This window comes from Phyllostomus discolor, chromosome 12, assembly GCF_004126475.2.
Source record: "Phyllostomus discolor isolate MPI-MPIP mPhyDis1 chromosome 12, mPhyDis1.pri.v3, whole genome shotgun sequence".
NCBI lineage: Eukaryota > Metazoa > Chordata > Mammalia > Chiroptera > Phyllostomidae > Phyllostomus > Phyllostomus discolor.
The window spans coordinates 30,294,983-30,315,562 of NC_040914.2; the positions used below are offsets into that span (position 1 = coordinate 30,294,983).

Consider the following 20,580-nt stretch of genomic DNA (forward strand, 5'->3'; position numbering starts at 1 on the left):
AGTACTACCAACTGGGTGGCTTAGACAATAGAAATTTATTTTCCCATGCATATGGAGTCTAGAAATCTAGAAACCAACCCTGTCAACAGGGTTGGTTTCCTCTGAGGCTCTCTCCTTGGCTTGCAGAAGGTGGTCTTTCTTCTGTGGGTGTGTGTCCTCAACCCTTTTATTAAGGACATCATTCACACTGAGTAAGAGTCTACCCTAATGATTTCATGCTAATGTAGTACAGTAGAGCCTACATTCTTGAACTTAATTCGTTCCAGAAGGCAGGTAAAAAAACAATTTGTTCAAAAACGAAATCATACTCAAACTCATGCATTCTTTCATGTGTTGCCTGAGAAACATGTGACTGATTATACGTGATCAGCATGAAAGGGTTGTTGGGACAAGAATCAAAGTTTTGTTTGATAAATGAGACATTTTTTCCCATGAACTTGGTGAAGAATCAAATTGTTCAAGAGGGAAGACTTTGGAGAACCAAGGTTTGACTGGTATCTCTTTCAAAATGCTATGTCCAAACACAGTCATGTTTTAAAGTGCCGAGGGTGAAGACTTTTAACATAGGAATATTGGAGTACACAACTCAGCCCACAACAAAGGCTTTGGCTCATAATGCAAGACGAAAATTGGACAGCTTTATTCATTCATTCATTTGCAATTATACTCACTTCTTTAAAACACAAAGCTTGGGCTCCAATGAAATCTGTTCACCCCTTCGTGACGGCAGACCTTGATTCTGCTTTGAAATCACCCCACAAGTAAAAGAACGCCAAATTTAAAAGTAATTAAACCAAAGGATCTTTATTATTGCATAAGCCAAAGAAAGGGTGGCACACAAGTCCTAGGTTGGTGACTTCAAAACTGCAAAGACTTATGACAAGCCTCACGTGACACCAACAATACTCCTAAGAAATGTAGTTTTTATTTGCAAGACACCAACAGAACTCAGATCAAGTACTCTGGGCCAACACTGGGTCACATCCATGCCCTAAGTTAGGAGGAAATGAGCATCCCTGTGGGTTCCATTTACCTATCACTTCCATAAGCAATGAGAGAAGAGAACACAAAGCAGCTTCCCTAACCATGTGGGGGTGGTGACTGATGTACATTGTGGGGACTGGCCAGGTGGCAGAGGTGAAATTACTTCTGCCACAGAAATTGGCAGTGACTGAAATCTAGCCAGTAGTCCAGGGAGGTTAGAAAGCACATGCAGTTTCTGAACATTTTCCAAGTAGCTGGGACATACGGGAAATCACCCACTGTGGACATTCAGATTAACAAAGTTCAGTCCAGGTAAACAACTGCCTCACAAGAATTCTTCCCCAGTGTAATTATCCTAAGCCAAGAAATATCACATTCTCTGCTATTTTAAAACTTGTGGGCAGTGTGAACCCTGAAGTGTGGAGTGAAGACAGATGACTGGCTAAAGGGATTGTGACATTCGCTAAACCCATAAAGGCCTTGCTCCACTGTGAATTCTCTGATTTTTATGAGACTGTGTCTTTGCCTAAAGGATTACCCATATTTGTTTTAGCTTGGGCTGCTATAAAATATTATAATAAACTGGGGTGCTTATAAACAATGTAAATTTACTTCTCGCACTTTTGAAGCCTGGATGTCTGACATCATGGTCCCCATGTGGTCAGGTCCAGTGTCCGGTAAGGACCAGCATCCTGATTCACAGACCATCTTCTCAAAGATGTCCTTCCATAGCAGATAGAGGAAGCAAGCTTTCTCTCCTCTTATAAGGACATTAATCCCAAACTCATGATGACCAATTTTCATGATGACTACCCTAATGACCAATTTTCATGATAAATACCTCCCAAAGACCTCACCTCCTAATACTATCACATTAGGGGATAGGATTTCAATAAACAAATTGTGGGGCACATAAACATTTAATTTATAACATCACTCATAAGGCCATTACCTAGTGTGTACCTTCTGGTGTTGAATGAGACTAGAGCTTTGGCTAAAAGATTTCCCACATTCACAGCACTCATAAGGCCTTTCTCCAGTGTGAACTCTCCAATGTTTATTGAGGTTAGACTTGTTACTAAATAATTTTCCACATTCTCCACATTCGTAAGGCCTGACTCCAGTGTGAACTCTCTGGTGTTGAATGAGGCCAGAATTTTGGTAAAAGGATTTTCCACATTCCCCACACTCATATGGCCTTTCTCCACTGTGAACTATCTGGTGTTTAATGAGGCTAGAGCTATGGCTAAAGGATTTCCCACAATCACAGCATTCATATGGCCTTTCTCCAGTGTGAATTCTCCCATGGTTATTGAGGTGGGATCTTTGGCTAAATGACTTTCCACATTCACTGCATTCATAAGGCCTTTCTCCAGTGTGAACTCTTTGGTGTTCTAAGAGAATGGACCTGTAGATAAAGAATTTCCCACATTCCTTGCACTCATAAGGCCTTTCTGCAGTGTGAACTCTCTGGTGTTTCATGAGATTAGAGCTATGGGTAAAGGTTTTCCCACATTCCCTACATAAATAAGGCCTTTCTCCAGTGTGAACTCTCTGATGGTTACTGAAAGTACAGCTTTTGCTAAAGGATTTCCCACATTCCCTGCACTCATAGGGCCTTTCTTCTGTGTGAACTCTCCAATGTCTAATGAGACTGTAGCTTTGGCTAAAGGATTTCCCACATTCACTGCATATGTAACATCTTTCTCTACTGAGAACTCTCTGGTGATGAATAACTTTGTGTTTGTATCTCAAAGCTTTCATGCATTCTTGAGAGTGAGTTTTTCGCTTGGGAAAGGCTGCCACAGAGTTGGTTCCGGTGTTTGAATTTTCTTCAGTATTAGTGGTTTGTACCTGCAGAAATCCTGAAGTGGCCAAGAAGTCCTTCCCAATCTCCCCACAGGTAAAGGGTTTCCCAGACATGTGAAATTTGTAGTCATTCCCAATGGAGGTTCTGTTCACATTGATTGCGAAGGGTTTCTCTCCAATGTTTTGCATCTGGTGCTGAGAGAGGTTTGCACTGAAATATAGTTGTTTCCCACATGGGCCCAGCCTGCACAGCTTCTGTCCATGATGTGTTCCCTGATGTTCAGCTGAGAGCAAAATGTCTTTCAACACCGGGGTACACTTGTCACATGGGTGGGCCCTCTGGGAAGACAGACCTGCCTTGGGAATCCTGACCTGTGACACTGTTTCTACAGAAACACTCTGCTCAGGTGCCTCATCCTCTGCCCCATACCAACAACCTAAAAGAAAAGAAACACTGGTAAAGTGCATGTTGACTGTGGCAGGAGGGGCAGCCTGGACACAAGTGAGTGTTTGACACAATCAGGAGAGTTCATGCAATGTGTGCGGGAGCTTGGACCTGGGTTCAGGCGAGGATTACTTAGCAGTACTGGGCTATAAATCAGACTGTAGGAAGCCTCATGAAGTGAAGGACACCACCAAGTACAGAGCACAGGGAGGAAAGACAGGATCTACAACTCATTTCTCTGTAAACAAATTTTAGCAGGACCTATCTGCTGGTGGGTAACACCTGAATGCTGAGTAGGAAAGTACTAGGCTAGAAAGAGCACAAATGGGGCAGGAGGTATCACAAGGTGAAGGCAAGGGCTACTACTTATTTATTTGAAAACATTAAACAGGATCTTATCTATAGCTGACCCATGAATGCTGTGCAGAAGGGTGTGTCCAGGGTAAAGCATATCCAGGCCAATGTGGCTCAGTTGGTTGGAGCATCACCCTGAACACCAAATGGTCATGGACTCAATCCCGGCCTGGGAACATGCTTAGGCTGTGGGCTCAATCCCCAGTTAGGGAGCCTATGAGAGACAACCAATCACTATTTCTCTCTCTCTTTCTCTCCCCCCAAACCTTGTCTAAAACTAATGAAAAAATCTCCTCAGGTATGAATAAAAAATATCCAACTACACCAAAGCAGCAGGTGTTCAATGACTACCTAAAAGTATGTGTGTGCACATCATGATATAATATGCAAAAGGCAATGTTGGAGAACACTGACAATGGAGCAGCATAATGTGGAGTCAGACAAATAAGAATGAACCCACAGGCTGGGTGTAAGAGAAGTGACATGTGGAAGAATTATCAGTATGTGAAGTGTCAGAATGGAGGTGGAAAGGCTGAAATAAAATGTAGCCACTAGCTTGAGAACCAAGATAAGAGTCCAACAGAATAGGTGGTGGTATGGTTTCAATACAATCCTGACATCATGCCTTCTCCCAAGGTGCCACTCCCCAGGACCAAGCTCCCTCTGGGCCCATCTTTCTATGGGTGGACTCATATCCACCCTGAGAACCACCAATGGCTCATCATACTCCCAAGATGAGCAACTACATGGCAACCACATGATGCAAGTACTCAGGGAAGTAAAAATGAGAGGAAATTAAGAACTTAGCACATGACAGCCACAGGAGAGAAAACTACATACTACAAAGACAACTTCTGAAGAAGGTCTTACAAGAACACTGCATGAATCATACATGCAGTGACAATGTAACTGATGATAATTCCTAGTTCAGGTAGGCATCAAAAAATGTTAGCAAGAGGAAAGAAGTCAGCCCTTGGGTAGAGAGTTAATTTGAATCTGAACAAATCTGCCTGGCTAAGGTGACAGCAGGCATGGTGGAATCTATACAGTGACTGCAAGATGACTGACTCTGGAACCTTCCATGGTAAACTTAGGGGAAGCAGATATTGGGAATGTTCAAGACAAGGGCAGTACACACACCTCAGTCCAATCAACCACAGCACCTACCCAAGAAACTGTGAAAGAAAGCAGTGCTCATGGTCATATGTGAGACAAGCAGACCTCTCTGGGGAAAACGAAAGGGCAGACTAGTTCAGAAGACAGGGGTGGGTGTGAGGATCTTACCCAGGGAGGTTATAAGTGCCAAGTTCTCCAGCATCACATCCTGGTACAGGCGTCTCTGAGCCTCATCAAGGAGATCCCATTCCTCCCAGGAGAAGTACACGGCCACATCATCAAAGGTCACACTGCCCTATCATAATGGGGACAGATGAAACCAAAAACAGCCCCTTCCTAAGGGCCTACAATCCCTTCCCTCTTCTATTTGACTCATGCCCATTCTTATCCTAAGCTTCTTAACTCAGCAGAAAAAACAAACCCTGGTGGCAAGGACACTTTTGGAACTCATTGGTCTTGAGGTCCAGTGATCAGTAACAAGAGGCAGGTGAACCAATAGATATCTGTGAGCCTGGAATAGAGGATTCCACCAGCTCCCACCAGGCAATTCCTCTGAGACGGCCAAGGTCATGCAAGTGTCAATACAAGGGCCCTGGGGCCATCAAACATACTTCTGCTCCAAGAGCACGCAAGTCTTTAGGCTGTACATTTATCACACCTCTGGACAGCACAGCCACAGGCCCACTGCCACCACCACCTCATTGCCCCATACCATAGCCCTTTCCCTAGTCTCCCCACATTACTATAATTTAATGACCTCTCCTCTCCACCACACTGCTGGGGATAGGATCCTGCCCTAGGGTTATAGGAAAAACCAAACATATGACACCTGACACTGGAGAGATGAGATGGTCAGCAGTTTAACTGATCACATACATTCACAGTCTGGGAGGGGAAAACACCACACAGGGCTACATGGGGTTGTACTATAACTTTTGTTGTTGTTGTTTTTAACCCTCACTTGAAGATATTTTTTCATTGCTTTTTAGAGAGAGAAACATCCATGCAAGAGAGATGTATCGATTGGCTGCTTCCCATAAGCAGCCATCTGAGGATCGTATGTGCACTGGGATGGGGCATGGAACATTGCAACCTAGATATGTGCCCTTACTGGGAATTGAACCCTCAACCTTTCAGTTATGGGATGACACTCCAACCAACTTTGCCACACTGGCCAGGGTCATGGGGTTATCCTATGAAAAACAGTGAACAACCAGGGATGTAGAATGCAAGCTTTGTAGTAATGGGACAGTGAGATGCCCCTGGGTTCCAGCAGGATGATGCCACTGGTTGGTATGAATAACTCCATGGGCTGGCAGAGAACTAAAACCTAATACAAAGGGAAAAGGAGGAACTGGGTCTGATATCTTCACTAAAAAGAATTGCTTGGCTAGAGTGGGGGAGGGAATTTGCACGCAGGCCATTTGAGGCCCTCCAGGTTTCACCAGATGTCAAGGCAACATGTAACACTGGCACTTCATGTTAGGTCTTACACTACAACTTAACAGACAACATCCAGAGTAAGATCAGCAAATTCAAACAGGATCCAATACCACTACAGACCTCCCATTGCTCCTATGAGTGGTGGCAACTCCAAAGGCTTCCACTAAGCCTTCACTGTCTGCCTTGGTTCCTTGCCTCAGACTCAGCCACAGAGAATCCTGTGTGGATCTCACACACACACCCATGACCCTCTTCCACTTGTGTGCTGCACTTGCTGTCCGTTAGTAGTAAAAACTTCCTCTGCTCACCTAACCTCATTCTAAGGCTACTTCATGCCTAGTGACTCTCACAGGTGATCCTATGTGCCCCTGGCTAAATCCTTCAGGATGAATGAAACACTTTGCCCCAACGAAATTGCCACAAAATTTTGCTGGGTGAAGAGCATGGAGAAAAAACACTAGCTCTGGCCTAAATGTCATATTGATTTAATCACTCCCTCTGCATCCATCTCATGTGCATTATTCCCTTGAAAGGCCTGGTCACCTGCCAGATTATACAATCTTCAACATGTCCTCCCTTCATGACCACTTCACTGCCTCACCTGAAAACTACCACCCAGTACTCAAGCAAGTGACCTAGTTCACAAACTCTACCTTCCTCAACTTGTCCCTCTAATAGCTTTGACTTCATCCCTTTTAAGTGTGAACACAGCTTACTCACCTGAGTCTACAAAGTATCCACATTTTGGATGTTTTCATTGAGAACCCTCCCCAGATTTCCAGACCAGTGTGTCCAGCTGCCCAAGCCATGTCTGCACTTGGTCTCAGAAACACCTCAGCCTCTCAACATGGCCAAAGCAAAGCTCTTGATACCTTCAGTGAATTCCTCTCCTTTATAATCTTTCCCAACTTGGATAATGGAGCATCTATTCCTACAAGTCGAGAACACAGTGGTCATCACTGAATCCTGTGTTTCACCATCTCTCCCTCTACATTAGAAAATCTAGTTGACCCTTTTTCAAATATGCATCCAGAGTCCAACCACTTTCGCTAAGCTACCATTCTGGTCCATTAATCTTCAGCTGGAGTCAGTAGTAGCCTCTAGCCTGACCTTATTTTCTCCTGCCTCACCCCCACAATTTGCTACCACTGTACAGCCAGATGGAGGCTGGTAAGACCTTTAAAGACCACCTCCTCTCTCTAATCCAAAACTCCAGTTACTTCCAGAATACATATCCAACTCTCAGGCAGCCATTCCAGTCCCAACTCCTGCACCCCTGCTGTTTGTTCCCACATTAAAAAAATAAGACAGAGCTGTGGTTTCCGGAGCACTCTCAGGTGAGTTACACCTGCAAGCATCTGCACATCCTGGTACTAGTTCCCTATATAACGATATAACCCTCCACACTTTTTACATTGGTTGCCACCTACAGGAACAGGTCTGTATAAAGCCGACAAGGACTTATAACTCAAAGACTGGGGTTTCTTCAAGATTTCCAGACCAAAGTACAGGAGGAATGGCACTTAAGACTCTAAGCAGGGCTCTAGCTGAGTGACTCAGTTGGTTGTAGCATGGTACAGTACACCAAAAGGCTGTGGTTTCACTGCCCTGCGGTCAGGACACATACCTAGATTGTGGGTTTGATCCCTGGCCAGGGCACATCTGGGAAGCAACCAATCTATGTTCTCTCTAAAATCAACAAACATATCCTTGGGTGAGGATTAAAACAAAAGACTCCAGGTAGGTATATATTTGTTGAATCATTATGCTGTACACACCTGAAACTAACAAAATCTTTTATGTGAACTATAATTTAAAATAATTTTAAAGAAAAGACTCTTAAAAACCATCCAGAGAAAAATGTGGGTAGGTAGAGGTCAAGGTCACCGAGGGTCTGGAACACCCTCTACTTCCTGTGCTTCCAAAAGCACTTCCGAAGGCACGAGAACCTGTACTAGACGGAGGCCTCAGAGAAATCTGTCCATGGTTGGGTTCACAGAGCTCCCTTCCTGCCCCCTTCCTGATCCTGAAGCCCGATGACCTCGTGCTGGCTGTCTCACCTCCATACCTCAGCGCTCTGTGTCCTGTTAACCCGCACTGAGATCTTGAAACAGGGATTCAACCTCCCAGTGCCTCAAGGTCTCATCTTCCTTTGAGCGGCCTTTGGGGACGTTTGATACCCCCCATGCCTGGCTTCTAGAGTCCTCACAATTAAGTACAAGGCCAGCCTGCTACTCAAGCTGTCACTCCGCCTCGCACTCTCTGCTACCTGCAGGCAGGAGGATCCCAGGGTCCCGGATCCTCCCCGCTCAGGCTCCCCTGCGCGTCTTTACCTAGCAGCCCCTCAGCCCGTCATCCTCTCCCACCCCCGTCACACCGTGTGTCACCCAGGAGCGCCTCAAAGTCCGTACCGCCGGGGTCTGGGCTGCAGGACGTGACCGACGTCCCGCACCCGGGATGCAGGGCTTGATGGGGTGAGGGGCGAAGGCCCTGGGGCCGCACACTCACTTCAGCCGGGCACCGAAGCGCGGCCGCCGCCATCGGACTCTGTGAGGGTGGAGCGGGGTGGGAGCAGCGAGGGAAGAGGCTGCCCCGGGCACCGCGATCTTCCTCCAGGCCCCGGCGAGGGTCACTCGGACCGTGTCACCGAGACTCAGACCTGTGTCTTTGTTGAGGGAACCGCGACCCACGCCTTCTCGGTGCTGTCACCTCAGGGACGACCCAGTGTTCAGGCGCCAACACCGGGTCAGGGCCGCTGGCATAGCCACCTGGCTGAACAGGCCGGAAGTCCCGCCTGGACGCCTTACGCACACCTCAGAAATGCCTCACCTAGCCCCTCATTGGCTGCTAATGCGTCCTCTCTACGCGGATTCTTCCGGGTAATGTAGTTCCTTATGCACTACAGGCCACCTCGTGTGGTGTTTTCCATTCTGAACAAACTTGAAGGTAAACGTGGTTTCTAAATACTTGCCTTTGGCAATTTGCCGCTCCTACGTACTCAGAGTTCTCATGGGAATATAAAGTACAGTTTGGAAAGTACAGTCAGTAATATTCTAATAACTATGATGGCGTCTGGTGGGTGCTAGACTTACAGAGTAGTAACTTTGTAAGTTATATGAATGTCTAGGCATTACACTGCACACTTGAAACAAATATAAAATAATAATGAATTTTAACTGTAATTGAAAAAAAGTAATGTAAAAAAGCTCAAGATACTTTTCCTTTGTCTTATTGTACTATTGTTGAAAATTTTCTACAAGACTGAATGGTAAGCCACCTCTTTGTACACGTTAATGTTGGCGTTTTCTATTAAAAAAAAAAATACTTCTTTTTAGAGAGGGGAAGGAACAGGAGAAAAAGAAACACCAACGTGCGGTTGCCTCCCACGCACCGCGCCCCCCCGCCCCCCAGCACCTTCCCCACCTCCACCACGCACCCCCGCCCAGCAATCCAGGCATGTGCCCTAACTGGGGATCAAATAGGGACCCTTGGTTCATAGACCAGCACTCACTCCACTGGGCCAAACAGGCCAGGGCTAAAGTTCTGTTTTTATCATTTTTTCCTTATTGTTTGTTGAATTTGCAGAGTCATTTTTTTCATTAGAATTTGGCACACGCTAGAGTGGTTTATTAAGTCTCTGAGACTGTTGAACTGATCTCCTTTCCCCATAGTCCTGTACACTAGATATTGATGAGATGGGTGATTGAGGTTTTTCCTGGCAGTGTTTGATGGTGAATGCTGGTAAATAAAATCTTGGAACACAGAAACCCTCTCAACAAAGGTAGTAGTGACAGAAAACACTTTTAAATTTTTTTCAATTACAGTTGGCATTCAATATTATTTTATATTAGTTTAAGGTGTATATCGTAGTGACTAGACATTTAGGTAATTTCTGAAGTGATAACCCTGATATTTCCAATACCCACCTGGCATCATACATAGCTATTACATTATTATTGACCATATTCCCTATGCTGTACATAACATTCTGGTGTCTATTTCAAAACTAGCAACCCGTCTTTCTTAGTCTCTTCACTTTTTCCACCCAGCTACCCTAAACACCCCTCCCATCTGGTAACCATCAGTTTTTTCTCTCTACAACTGTTTATATTTTGCCTGTTTGTTCTTTAAATTCCACATATAACTGAAATCATATGGTATTGGTTTTCATGTCTGACCCATTTCACTAAACATGATAGAAAACTTTAGTTATTGAATAAGCATTAAACCAGAATTTAATGTACATCACAGGCAATGTGTTAAGAAATTGTAAAGGCAGCCCTGACTGGTGTGGTCCCTGTAAACCAAACGGCCACCACTTCCATTTCCAGTCAGGGCACATGCCTGGGTTTTGGGCCAGGTCCCCAGTTGGGGGCCTGCAAGAGTCAACTGATTGATGTTTCATTCTCCCTCCCCTACCCTCTCTCTGAAAGTAAATAAAATCTTTAAAAAAAAAGAAATTGTAAAGGCAGAAAAGAAAATCCTCTTATATAGCCAAACAGAGACAACCCATTACATACATGTTTTGGAAATATCAGCTATAACTAGTCATCCAGCTCTGGTACCAAACCATGCTCAGCCACTGGCTGAGAGCAAGGTGCCTAGGGTGGTTTCTTTCAGTAGGCTACAGTGCATCCTCAAGGCAGCAGAGCTCAGGGCCTGTGGGCCACCTGACCCCCTCACATCAAGATCCTTATTAGGTCAGAACCTAGAAGCATACTCCCATGAATATCCAGGACTGAAACTAAATCAGTAATATTTGAATAATTTTACATATGGATTCAGCAGAGTAAGGAAGCAGTGGAATCATTCTTTGATAGGTTTATCTCTTACTTAATGCATAAACTTCTGTTTTCTTTAAAAAAAAGATTTTACTTATTTATTTTTAGAGAGAGGGGAGGGAAGGAGAACAAGAGAGAGAGAAATATCAATGTGTGGTGACTGCCTTTTGCACAGCCCCTACTGGGGACCTGGCCTGCAACTGAAGCATGTGCCCTGACTGGTAATCAAACTGGTAATCCTTTAGTTTGCAGGCTGGCACTCAATCCACTAAGCCACACTAGCCAGGGGAGAACTCACTTATTTTCAAATCACCACAGAGTAAACAGAATTCCAAACTTGAATGAGTTTGAACAATAAAGCCTTCCTTCATTGTCACACAAGCCAGAACACTAGGAGGTAGGCTGTTCTCAGGTTCAGGACAAGAGGATTAAAAATTCCACCATAATAGCCACATGAGACTCCAGTAAAAGGTCGTCCATCTTTTCAAGTCACCAGCAGAGTGTCTGACCCAAAAATAAGCCAGTTCCATGGCCCAACTTATCAGAAAGGAAGAGATGAACACTCAGGCTTCTGAAAAATCGCTCCACTGTGTGAGAGAATGCTAAGGTTTCCTTCCTTGGATGCACTGAGGTGGGTGAGGGCACCATCCAAGTGGCAGAGGTGAAAAGGTTTTTGCACAGAACTGGCAGTGACATAAATCTGGCCATGGCACTGTGCACTTAAAGTGCAATGCAGCCCTGGCTAGTGTGGCTCAGTAGATTTAGCGCTGGCCCGTGAACCAACAGATCACTGGCTCGATTCCAGTCAGGGCACATGCCTGGGTTGTAGGCCAGGTCTCCAGTTGGGGGGTGGGTAAGAGGCTGCCAGTTGGTGTTTCTTTCACACATCGATGTTTCTCTCCCTCTTTCTCCATTCCTTCCTCTCTCTCTAAAAAATAAAATCTTTTTTTAAAAAAGTGCAATGCAGTTCCCATATACCTATTTATGCAGCTGTGCAAATGTATGAGGTTTAACATAGGCAGGTGGCACCTTCAAAAGGGATCTCCCTTAGCATTATACTGAAAAGGAATTAGCACATTCCCTGCCTATCTAAACTTTTTCTTACATAAACTTTGTGATTTCCAATGAGATACAGCTGAAGGCTTTCTCATATTCACTGCACTCATAAGGCTTTTCCCAGCGTGAACTCTGATGTATACTTAGACTTGAGTTTTGGCTAAAGGATTTCTCACATTCCCACACTCATAAGGCCACTATTGAGTGTGACCTATTGAAGAAGGAACAAAGAGGTTTAGCTCAAGAATTTTCCACATTTGCTTCACTTAAAAATCCTTTATCCAGTGTGAATTCTCCTATGGTTAATGAGGCTGAGGTATGCAGCAAAGGATTTCTCACAATCAATGCACTTAAATGGTCTTTCTCCAGTGTGAACTCTCTGATGATAACAGAAGGCAGAGATTTGGCTAAATGGTTTTCCACATTCATTGCACTCATAAGGCCTTTTTCCAGTGTTAACTCTCTGGTATTGAATGAGACTTGAACTTTGGCTAAAGGATTTTCCACATTTCCCACATTCATAAGGTTTTTCTCCAGTGTGAACTCTGAGGTGTTTAATGAGGTTAGATTTGCAGCTAAAAGATTTGCTACATTCACTGCACTCAATAGACCTTTGTCCAATATGAACTTCCTGATGGAAACTGATACTTGAGTTTTGTTTGAAGGATTTTCCACATTCGTTGTACTGATAAGGACTTTCTTCAGTGTGAACTCTTTGGTGGACAATAAGGCTAGATTTTTGGTTAAAGCATTTCCCACATTCACTATATCCACAAGGCTTTACTCTGGTGTGAATTCTTTGGTGTACAATGAGGTTGGACTTGTGCTTAAATGATTTTCCACATTCACCACACTCATAAGGTCTTTCTCCAGTGTGAACTCTCCTATGTGCAACAAGGTGGGAGTTTCTGGTAAATGATTTCCCACACTCTGTACATTCATAAGGACTTTCTCTGGTTTTTCCTCTCCAGGGTTCAACGTCATGGGACTTTTTAAATAATGTTCCACACTTCCCAGACTCGAAAGCTCTTTCTCCTGTGTGAAAATTCTGATGTCTAATGAGGCTACCACTTTTGCTAAACAATTTCCCACATCCATGGGACATAAAACAACTTTCTCTAGTGAGGACTCTCTGGTGCCAAACAAGCATGTGTTTGTGGCTGAAGGATTTCATGTGTTCTTCCCAATTGTTGAGAGTTGATAATTGAGCCTTTCCCTTCTGAAAAACTGCCACACACTTGGCTCTGTTGTTTGAATTCTCCTTGTTGCTGAAGAAATTCATAGCTGGCCATGAAGTCCTTCCCAGTCTCCCTGAAGATAAGCGTCTTCCCTGCCACATTCAGTTTGCAGGTCTTCACAAACAAAGCTGTGTTCACATGGCTTCTGAAGGGTTTCTGTCCAACGTGTTGCTTCTGATAAAGGTATGTGCAGTTTTCTCCCAGACACATCACACCTGTACAGTTTTTGCTTGTCACGAGTTTCCCGGTGCTCAGTGCAAAATGCAAAATGTCACTCGAGATCAAGCCATACTTTTCACAGGGTTGGGCCTTCTTGAGAGACAGATCAACATTGGAAGTCCTGATCTGTGACACTCTTTGTACAGAAACACTGTGCTCAAAAGGAGCCTCCATATACTCCGCTTCAGGGCAACAACCTGAAAGCAAGAAATGCTGGTGAAATGCACGCTGACTTTGGTTGGAGGGGGCAGCTATTATGCATGTGTGTGTCTAACAAACCCAGGTTTTAGGTTGATGATGGGGCTGTTTAGAAGTACTGGTCTATACAGATCACAGGATGGAGGAGACCTCACGTGACAAAGGACATACACTTTGTTCCAAGGCAAACAACCTTCAACAGGACCTTGTTTGCTGGAGACATGAGTGCTATAAAAAAGGTTGTGTCCAGGTTCTCTAAAGAGAATTGTAACAGAGCTGCTGTTGGTCAGACACTGTTTAAGAATGAGTACACACTTCATAAAACAAATCATGTAAGCCCATATTGAAGACAGCTGCAGAAGAAGCAGTGAGAAAAATGGGTGAGACATAAGGTCCAGAGAGGTAAGGATTAGCTATGGTCTGGATGTAGGTGTATAAGTCACAAGGTGTGTGCATGTGTGTATATATATAGCACTGACAGGTCAGCAAGTGTAAGAATGGCAAGGAAAATGCAGAAATAGTGTGTGGTCACAGGCCCTGGCACTAAAACACTAGTCCAACAGAACAGGTGTCTGGTATGATTTGAACACAGCACTTACATTATGCCCTCCCCCAGGTGCCACTCCTCAGGGCCAGGCTTCCTGTGAGCCCATCTTGCTGAGCCTGAACTCATATTCAGCCAGGGAATAACTGAGGACTCTCCAACACACTCCCTAGATGACCAAGGATATGAGACCTGGATAATGCAATAGTTAGGAAAAGACAGACAGCACTAGCCAAGACCAAGCCAGCACATGATAGCCCATGGGAAAGAAAACTAAATAATACACAGAATTTGAAAGGAGTCTTGCAAGAATAGCCCTTGGCCCACGTAAGTGGTGATCACATCAGCAATGGCATGTTCTGGCACAGACAGGCCCAAAGAAACGTTAGCTAGAGAAGGGGAACAGAACCTGGGTACTCAGGTGCTTGGCCAGGGTGAGGGCAAGCAAAGTGGGATCCATTAGGGTGACTGTAAAACCTCTGCCCCTGACACCCTCCATATAAGACTATAGGGGAGGTGTCTTGAGCAGCTGCTCGAGAAGAGGGGAGTGCACAAACGTCGGCCCCACTAATCACAGTACCTACCCAGGGGAATGGGGAAAAACTAGTGTCCATGGTCCTATGTGAGAAAAACAGGCTTGTCTCTGAGTCAAAGGAAAGGGCAGAAAGTAGCTAAGGTAATAAGAAAAAGTCTGAGAATCTTACCCAGTGAGGATATAAGTGCCAAGTTCTCCAGCATCACATCATAGTATAGGCATCTCTGAGCCTCATCAGGTAGCCTCCATTCCTCCCAGGAGAAGCACATGAACACATCTTCAAAGGTCACATGGCCCTGCTATGATGGCAAAAGATGAAACCACAAACAGCCCCTCTGCTGAGAAGCCAAACATATCCCTCCCACTTCAACATCTACTGTACACTTTCTGCTAAGCAATCTAATGCAGAGAAACCAGGCCATGGTATTACTGGTGCTGCTGTCTCTGCACGGGCCCATTGATAACTGGGTAAAGCCATCAGCAGCAAAAAGCAGATTGACAAGTTATGTATCTAAGCTGTGGGACTAGCACAGAAGGATGTACCCCATCCACAGACAATTCCCCTGGTATGGCCACTACCATGTTATTCTCAATGCAGTGCCCTAGACAACCAGACATACTACCTGTGCAACCACACATCACTCTTTATAACGCATACCCCTCATATCTCCAGATCCCATAGCTACATGCCCATGCCACTACAATCAATGTCCACCCCCTACATTTGTATTTCAATTAGCTCCTCATACTGGTAAGGGTGTGATTCCCACACTATGTGTGGTCACACTCATAGCACCTGATGCTGGACAAATGCAATCAGCATCTTTACTAACCTCACATACTTGCAGCCTGGGAGAGAAGGACACTATACAACACACAAGGCCACATGAAGGCTGCACTCAAGAAAAGACTGAACAGCCAGAGGCCGTCTTTGTGAGACTGAGAGGTAAGATGTCCCAATTCCTGCAGGAGGATGTGACCAACTTGTTTAAGTGTTTCTGCAGGTTGGTAGGGAACTAAAACCGACTACAAAGGGATTAGCAGGAACTGCGCCTGCTCCCCTGTTAACAAGAGTTGTGAGGCTACAAAATTGTATCTGTAAGAGCAGAGTGTGGAGAGTAACTTGCAATAGGGCTGATTGAAGGTATCCTGGTTTCACCAGACATCAGGATAGCACATCTATTTCCCTTAATTTTAGAACTTAACCACAAAACTTGGTAGAGAGCATCCACCTCTAAGAGCATACTTAGCAAATGCGAGCAGGATCCAGTATTACCAGAAATTTCCCATGGTTCCCATTAGCAATAGCAGCCCCAGACCACTCTATGATGGTCTCGCTATATGCCTTGCATCAGACTTAGCCACATGGAGCCATATGTGTGTGAAGGCTCAGAACCAGCCACTCCAAGATGTGCCTCCATTATATGCAAATTCTGAGCTAAAGTAACTGACACCTCGTGGGCTCAAGAGAAACTTCTGTCTCCATCCCCTTAACTATCTAGCAGTAATTTTTGACCGGTGTGCTGCAAGAATTTTTAAAACATGCAATAACTGACCTCTTTTCCCTTAGATTGTCAAAATTAAAAAATGACAACAGCCAACACAACAATAGCCATCCAGTGTGAATGAGTCAAAATTATATCCTTTCTTTCTTTGTCAAATTGGGAAAAATTATATTTTTTGGTATGCTGTAGAATTTTAGTAATTAGTTTATGTGTGCCAAGACAAAAAAAAAGGTAAAAGTCGCTGATCTAGAAGAATCTGAGCCCTGCCTGGGTAGCTCAGTTGGTTAACACATCCTCCTGATATGCCAAGGTTGTGGGTTTGATTTCTGCTCAGGATACATACAAGAATCAACCAGTGAACACACATATAAGTGGAACAACAGAGCAATGTTTCTGTCTGTCTGTCTCTCTCTCTCTGTCCTCCTTCCTCTCTGTAAAATCAATTAACAACAAACTCACCTCCCTGTTGAGAACCGTCCTGCCTGGTTTCAGGAGCTGTAACCTCGCTGACAGGTGAAAAGGACCCATGGCTAGGGGACCTTGGGACCAAAAGCCACTAAGGAGACAAAACTTATCCTCCCGGCAGGGGCACTGCCTCTGCCCCCTTTTTACTTCACCCTGCTTGGCTCCTGGAGGATGGCTGGATAGTCAATGATGGATAAGACTCCTCAAGGAAGGAACAACCTAAGACAGGCACAATAACAAAGGGGCCATCAGAGAAGGACTTAGGGATTATGGAGGAAGGACAAAAGACCCTCACCCCTTGCCTTTGTCATAGCCTGAATCTTCATTCTATCTGTAAAAAGTCTCCTAATCTTTTGACTGCCTTGCTTCCCCCATGTGATTCAGGCCTGAAACAATGCCAAAGGGGGGTGCAGCCCTGTGCAAGAACAAATGGTTCCAGTGGGTGGGGGAGGGGGTCGATCAGGCTTGAGAAGGAATGCATAAAATCCTCTGAAACTTGCTTTGCTAAGAATGCCCTCAATTTAAATGTTAAGGGTCCAAACACTCAACACAAATAGACTCAATACCCTGGGCTTTTATCCATGGTTTCTCCATGGTCCTCAAACTCAAGGACTGGAAAACTGGCACTAAGAATCCAAGGAAACTGTCCTGGCATGGTAGTTCTGTTGGTTAGAGTATTGTCCTGATATGCCAAGGTTGCAAGTTCAATCCCCAGTTAGGTACACACTGTGGCCCAGTTAGGGCACGTGCAAGAATCAACCAATGAATGCACAAATAAGTGGAACAACAAATCAATGTCTGTCTCTCTTTTTCCTCCTCTCTCAAATCTATAAATAACTTTTTAAAATCAAAATAAATAAAGAATAAAGAGCTCTGATGCCATCACAGGAAAAATTGTATTAAAGAAAAAAAAAAAGCCCTGACCAGTGTGGTTTAGTTGGTTGGGTGTCAGCCCACAAAGCAAAAGGTCGCAGGTTCAATTATTGGTCAGAGCACATGCCTGAAGTACAGGCCTACTCCCTGGTTGCGGCACAAGTGAGAGGCAACCAATGATGTTTCTCTCCCTCTTTCTCTCTCCCTTCCCATCTCTAAAAGTAAGTAAATAAAATCTCTTTTAAACAAAATCCCAGGAAACCACAATCCAGGGAACACAAAACGGGGGTTGGGTTAGTGAGGGTCTGTGACACCCTGCACTCTCTGTGGTTCCATAAGCACTAGGGGAACCTGTATTGAAGAGGCCTTAGAAAAATGCGGGTCCCTGGAGGAGTTCCATCTGTTCACACCTCCCTGTACCCTCCCTGCCCTGGGCCTGGACCCTGATGACCTCAGTCAGTCTCACTGGCCATCTAACTTCTGTGGTCTCTTACCATCCAGTTTGAACCGAACAGAGAACCTCCCCGCGCCTCAGTGAACTCAGCAGCCCCTCCAGTCTGTTTTTCCTTTGAACAGCTTCTGGGGACATTGGAAAACCCTAACTGAGATCATGTCTCTTTTTGTTCAAACCCCCGCCCCCCTACCTTCTAGAGTCCTCACAATAAGAGACAAGCCCAGCCTGCTACCCCAGCTGTTACTCCACCTCTCACTCTCTGCTTCCCACAGGCTGGAGGATCCCAGGGTCCTGGATCCTCCGGGATCAGCTGCCCCTTCGCGTGTTCACAAGGCGGCCGCTCAACCGGTCACCCTCTCCCACCCCTGTCATGCCGTGTGTCACCCACGAGAGCCTCACGGTTCAGACACCGGTCCAGGCTGCAGGGCTCGGAGAGATGAGCCGGAGAGGGCCCCGGGGAAGCACCCTCACCTCAGCGGGCGCCTCTGCGCAGCCGCGGCCATCCCACTCTGAGTGGCGGGCGAGGGGGTGCCAGGCACTGAGGTCCTTCCAGAGCTGGCGCAGACCACCTGGGAGGCGTCGCCGAGCCTTCACACACCAGTCTGTGCAGCGAGGACCACTGCGACTCCGGTGCCCTCTTGGTCCCGGCAAGTTTCCTCTGACGCAGGGCTGAGCAGCATCCGATGCAGTGAGTCGATCCTGAGAGATGTCAAATTGCCCGCCACAAAGAGGAGGCCGGAAGTGCCTCCTGCACGCCCCCCGACATTATGAAGCTCAGGCAGATTTTCTGAACCTTCACTGGTCGGCGTCGCTGCCAACGTCTGGCAGCGATCTGGGTAATACAGTTCCCAGATCTACGGGCCACGCTAACCGGCCTTCCACGAACCTCCAGTGGAAAAGGCCACGCACCGCCTCGAGGGACACTGGGAACCAGAGAGTCTGATTCCCAGGATAGAGGAGGGGCTTAGCTCCTTCTTAAAGTGTGGCACTCAGACTTCTGGGGACTACTGTCTGCAACCAAACCAGTCAAGTGTTTGGAGACATCTTATTTCAGAGTCCGTGAAGTTGTGAGGCTAAACATATTCTGTCAGAGGCTCCCGAAGATTTTGAGATCCTAATGCACCTATTTTGTATTCAGTCACAAAATGTGTCCACTCGTGGAGGAAATACATTGGTATCAAAACTGTGACGGCATTTCATTGCTGGAAAGGGACTACAGCACATGAGGAATTGAAATTATCTCACAATAACACTTGTAAAATGCAAATTATAGAAAGCTTTTAATTTTTGTAACTATGTAAGGTGAGAGATGCTAACGACTTATGATTTCACAATGCATGCAAATAATCATGTTATACATCTAAAACTAATATAATGTTGTATGTCAATTATACCTCAGTTTTTAAAAATTTTAATCATTGTTCAAGTACAGTTTTCTCCCCCCTACTCCCATTCCAGCCCACCCACCCAACCCTCCCCCCCATACCTCACTTTTTTAAAAGGATTTTATTTATTTTTAGACAGAGGGGAAGGGAGGGAGAAAGGGAGAGAAACATCAATGTGTGGTTGCCTTGTCCACCCCCTATGGGGTACCTGGCCTGTAACCCAGGCACCTGCCCCACCTGGGAATCAAACTAGTGGCCCTGTGGTTTGTAGGCCGGCACTCAATCCACTGACCCACCAGCCAGGGCTAAACATCACTTTTAAAAATTGCTTTAGAAAATTATTAGTAATGACTGTGTAGTGATTTGAAGATTGTGGAAGAATTGCCTCTGGGTATCAATGGATAGTGGAAAAAGGAAGATCTCACTTTTAGAAAGTTTATTAGTGATATCTGTGAAAAGACACAATCACATAATTTAGGGATAATTTGGGGATTCTTGAATTGGCAAGTTTTTATTATTACTTTTTTTTTACCCTCATCCCAGGACATTTTTTCCATTGCTTTTAGGAAGAGAGGAAGGTAGAGAAACATTGCCCAGGCAGAAGCTCAAACCCACAAACCCAGTGGGCATGCTCCCTGTTGGGGAATCCAACTGACCAAGGTCCAACCAACTGAGCCACACCAGCCAGGGCTTGAATTGGCAAGTTTTTAAAGGTCATCATTTTGTTTTGCCATTTGTAATACTTATGACTATTGTTTTGTACCCCCTCAGTAAAACCAAGCTATTTAGCACAAACACTTTGTATATACTGCAGAATTGGGGAAAACACACACATACAAACACACACACACACACACACACACACACACACCCTACCTGCCAGGGACCAGGCACTCCCAGAAAAGGTCTGACCAGGCCTTCGGTCTTCACACTTGGTTGGTTAATGAAGGTCTTTTCCTGCATGAAGCCAGTCCTTAAACACTAGGGGAGACAGCTCTCCAGTTTGTAACAATTAAGAGAGCAACTAACCTACCACCTTTGCCTAATCAAGAGAGTGACATGTCATATTTGCAAAGGGAGGGGCTTATAAATTTTTAACACAAAAGGGTGGAAATCTTGGGGATCATCTTAGAATTCTGCCTACCATGATGATTTTGCTAAGGTATATCTGCACAT

At 45.2% G+C, this 20,580-nt stretch overlaps 2 protein-coding genes across 2 annotated transcripts; both read right to left on the minus strand.

Annotated features, from left to right (window-relative positions):
- Positions 1-398: 398 nt before the first annotated feature.
- Positions 399-9,051, minus strand: LOC114511690 (zinc finger protein 211-like). The gene is made up of 3 exons (XM_028530485.2): positions 8,660-9,051; positions 4,877-5,003; positions 399-3,230 (listed from the first exon to the last, which is right to left on the minus strand). The coding sequence occupies exons 1-3, from the start codon at positions 8,690-8,692 to the stop codon at positions 1,933-1,935; spliced, it is 1,458 nt and encodes a 485-aa protein (XP_028386286.2). The 5' UTR covers positions 8,693-9,051; the 3' UTR covers positions 399-1,932.
- Positions 9,052-11,885: 2,834 nt separating this feature from the next.
- LOC118496646 (zinc finger protein 239-like) lies at positions 11,886-13,723 on the minus strand. The gene has a single exon (XM_036013479.1). The coding sequence runs from the start codon at positions 13,325-13,327 to the stop codon at positions 12,266-12,268; it is 1,062 nt and encodes a 353-aa protein (XP_035869372.1). The 5' UTR covers positions 13,328-13,723; the 3' UTR covers positions 11,886-12,265.
- Positions 13,724-20,580: the final 6,857 nt, after the last annotated feature.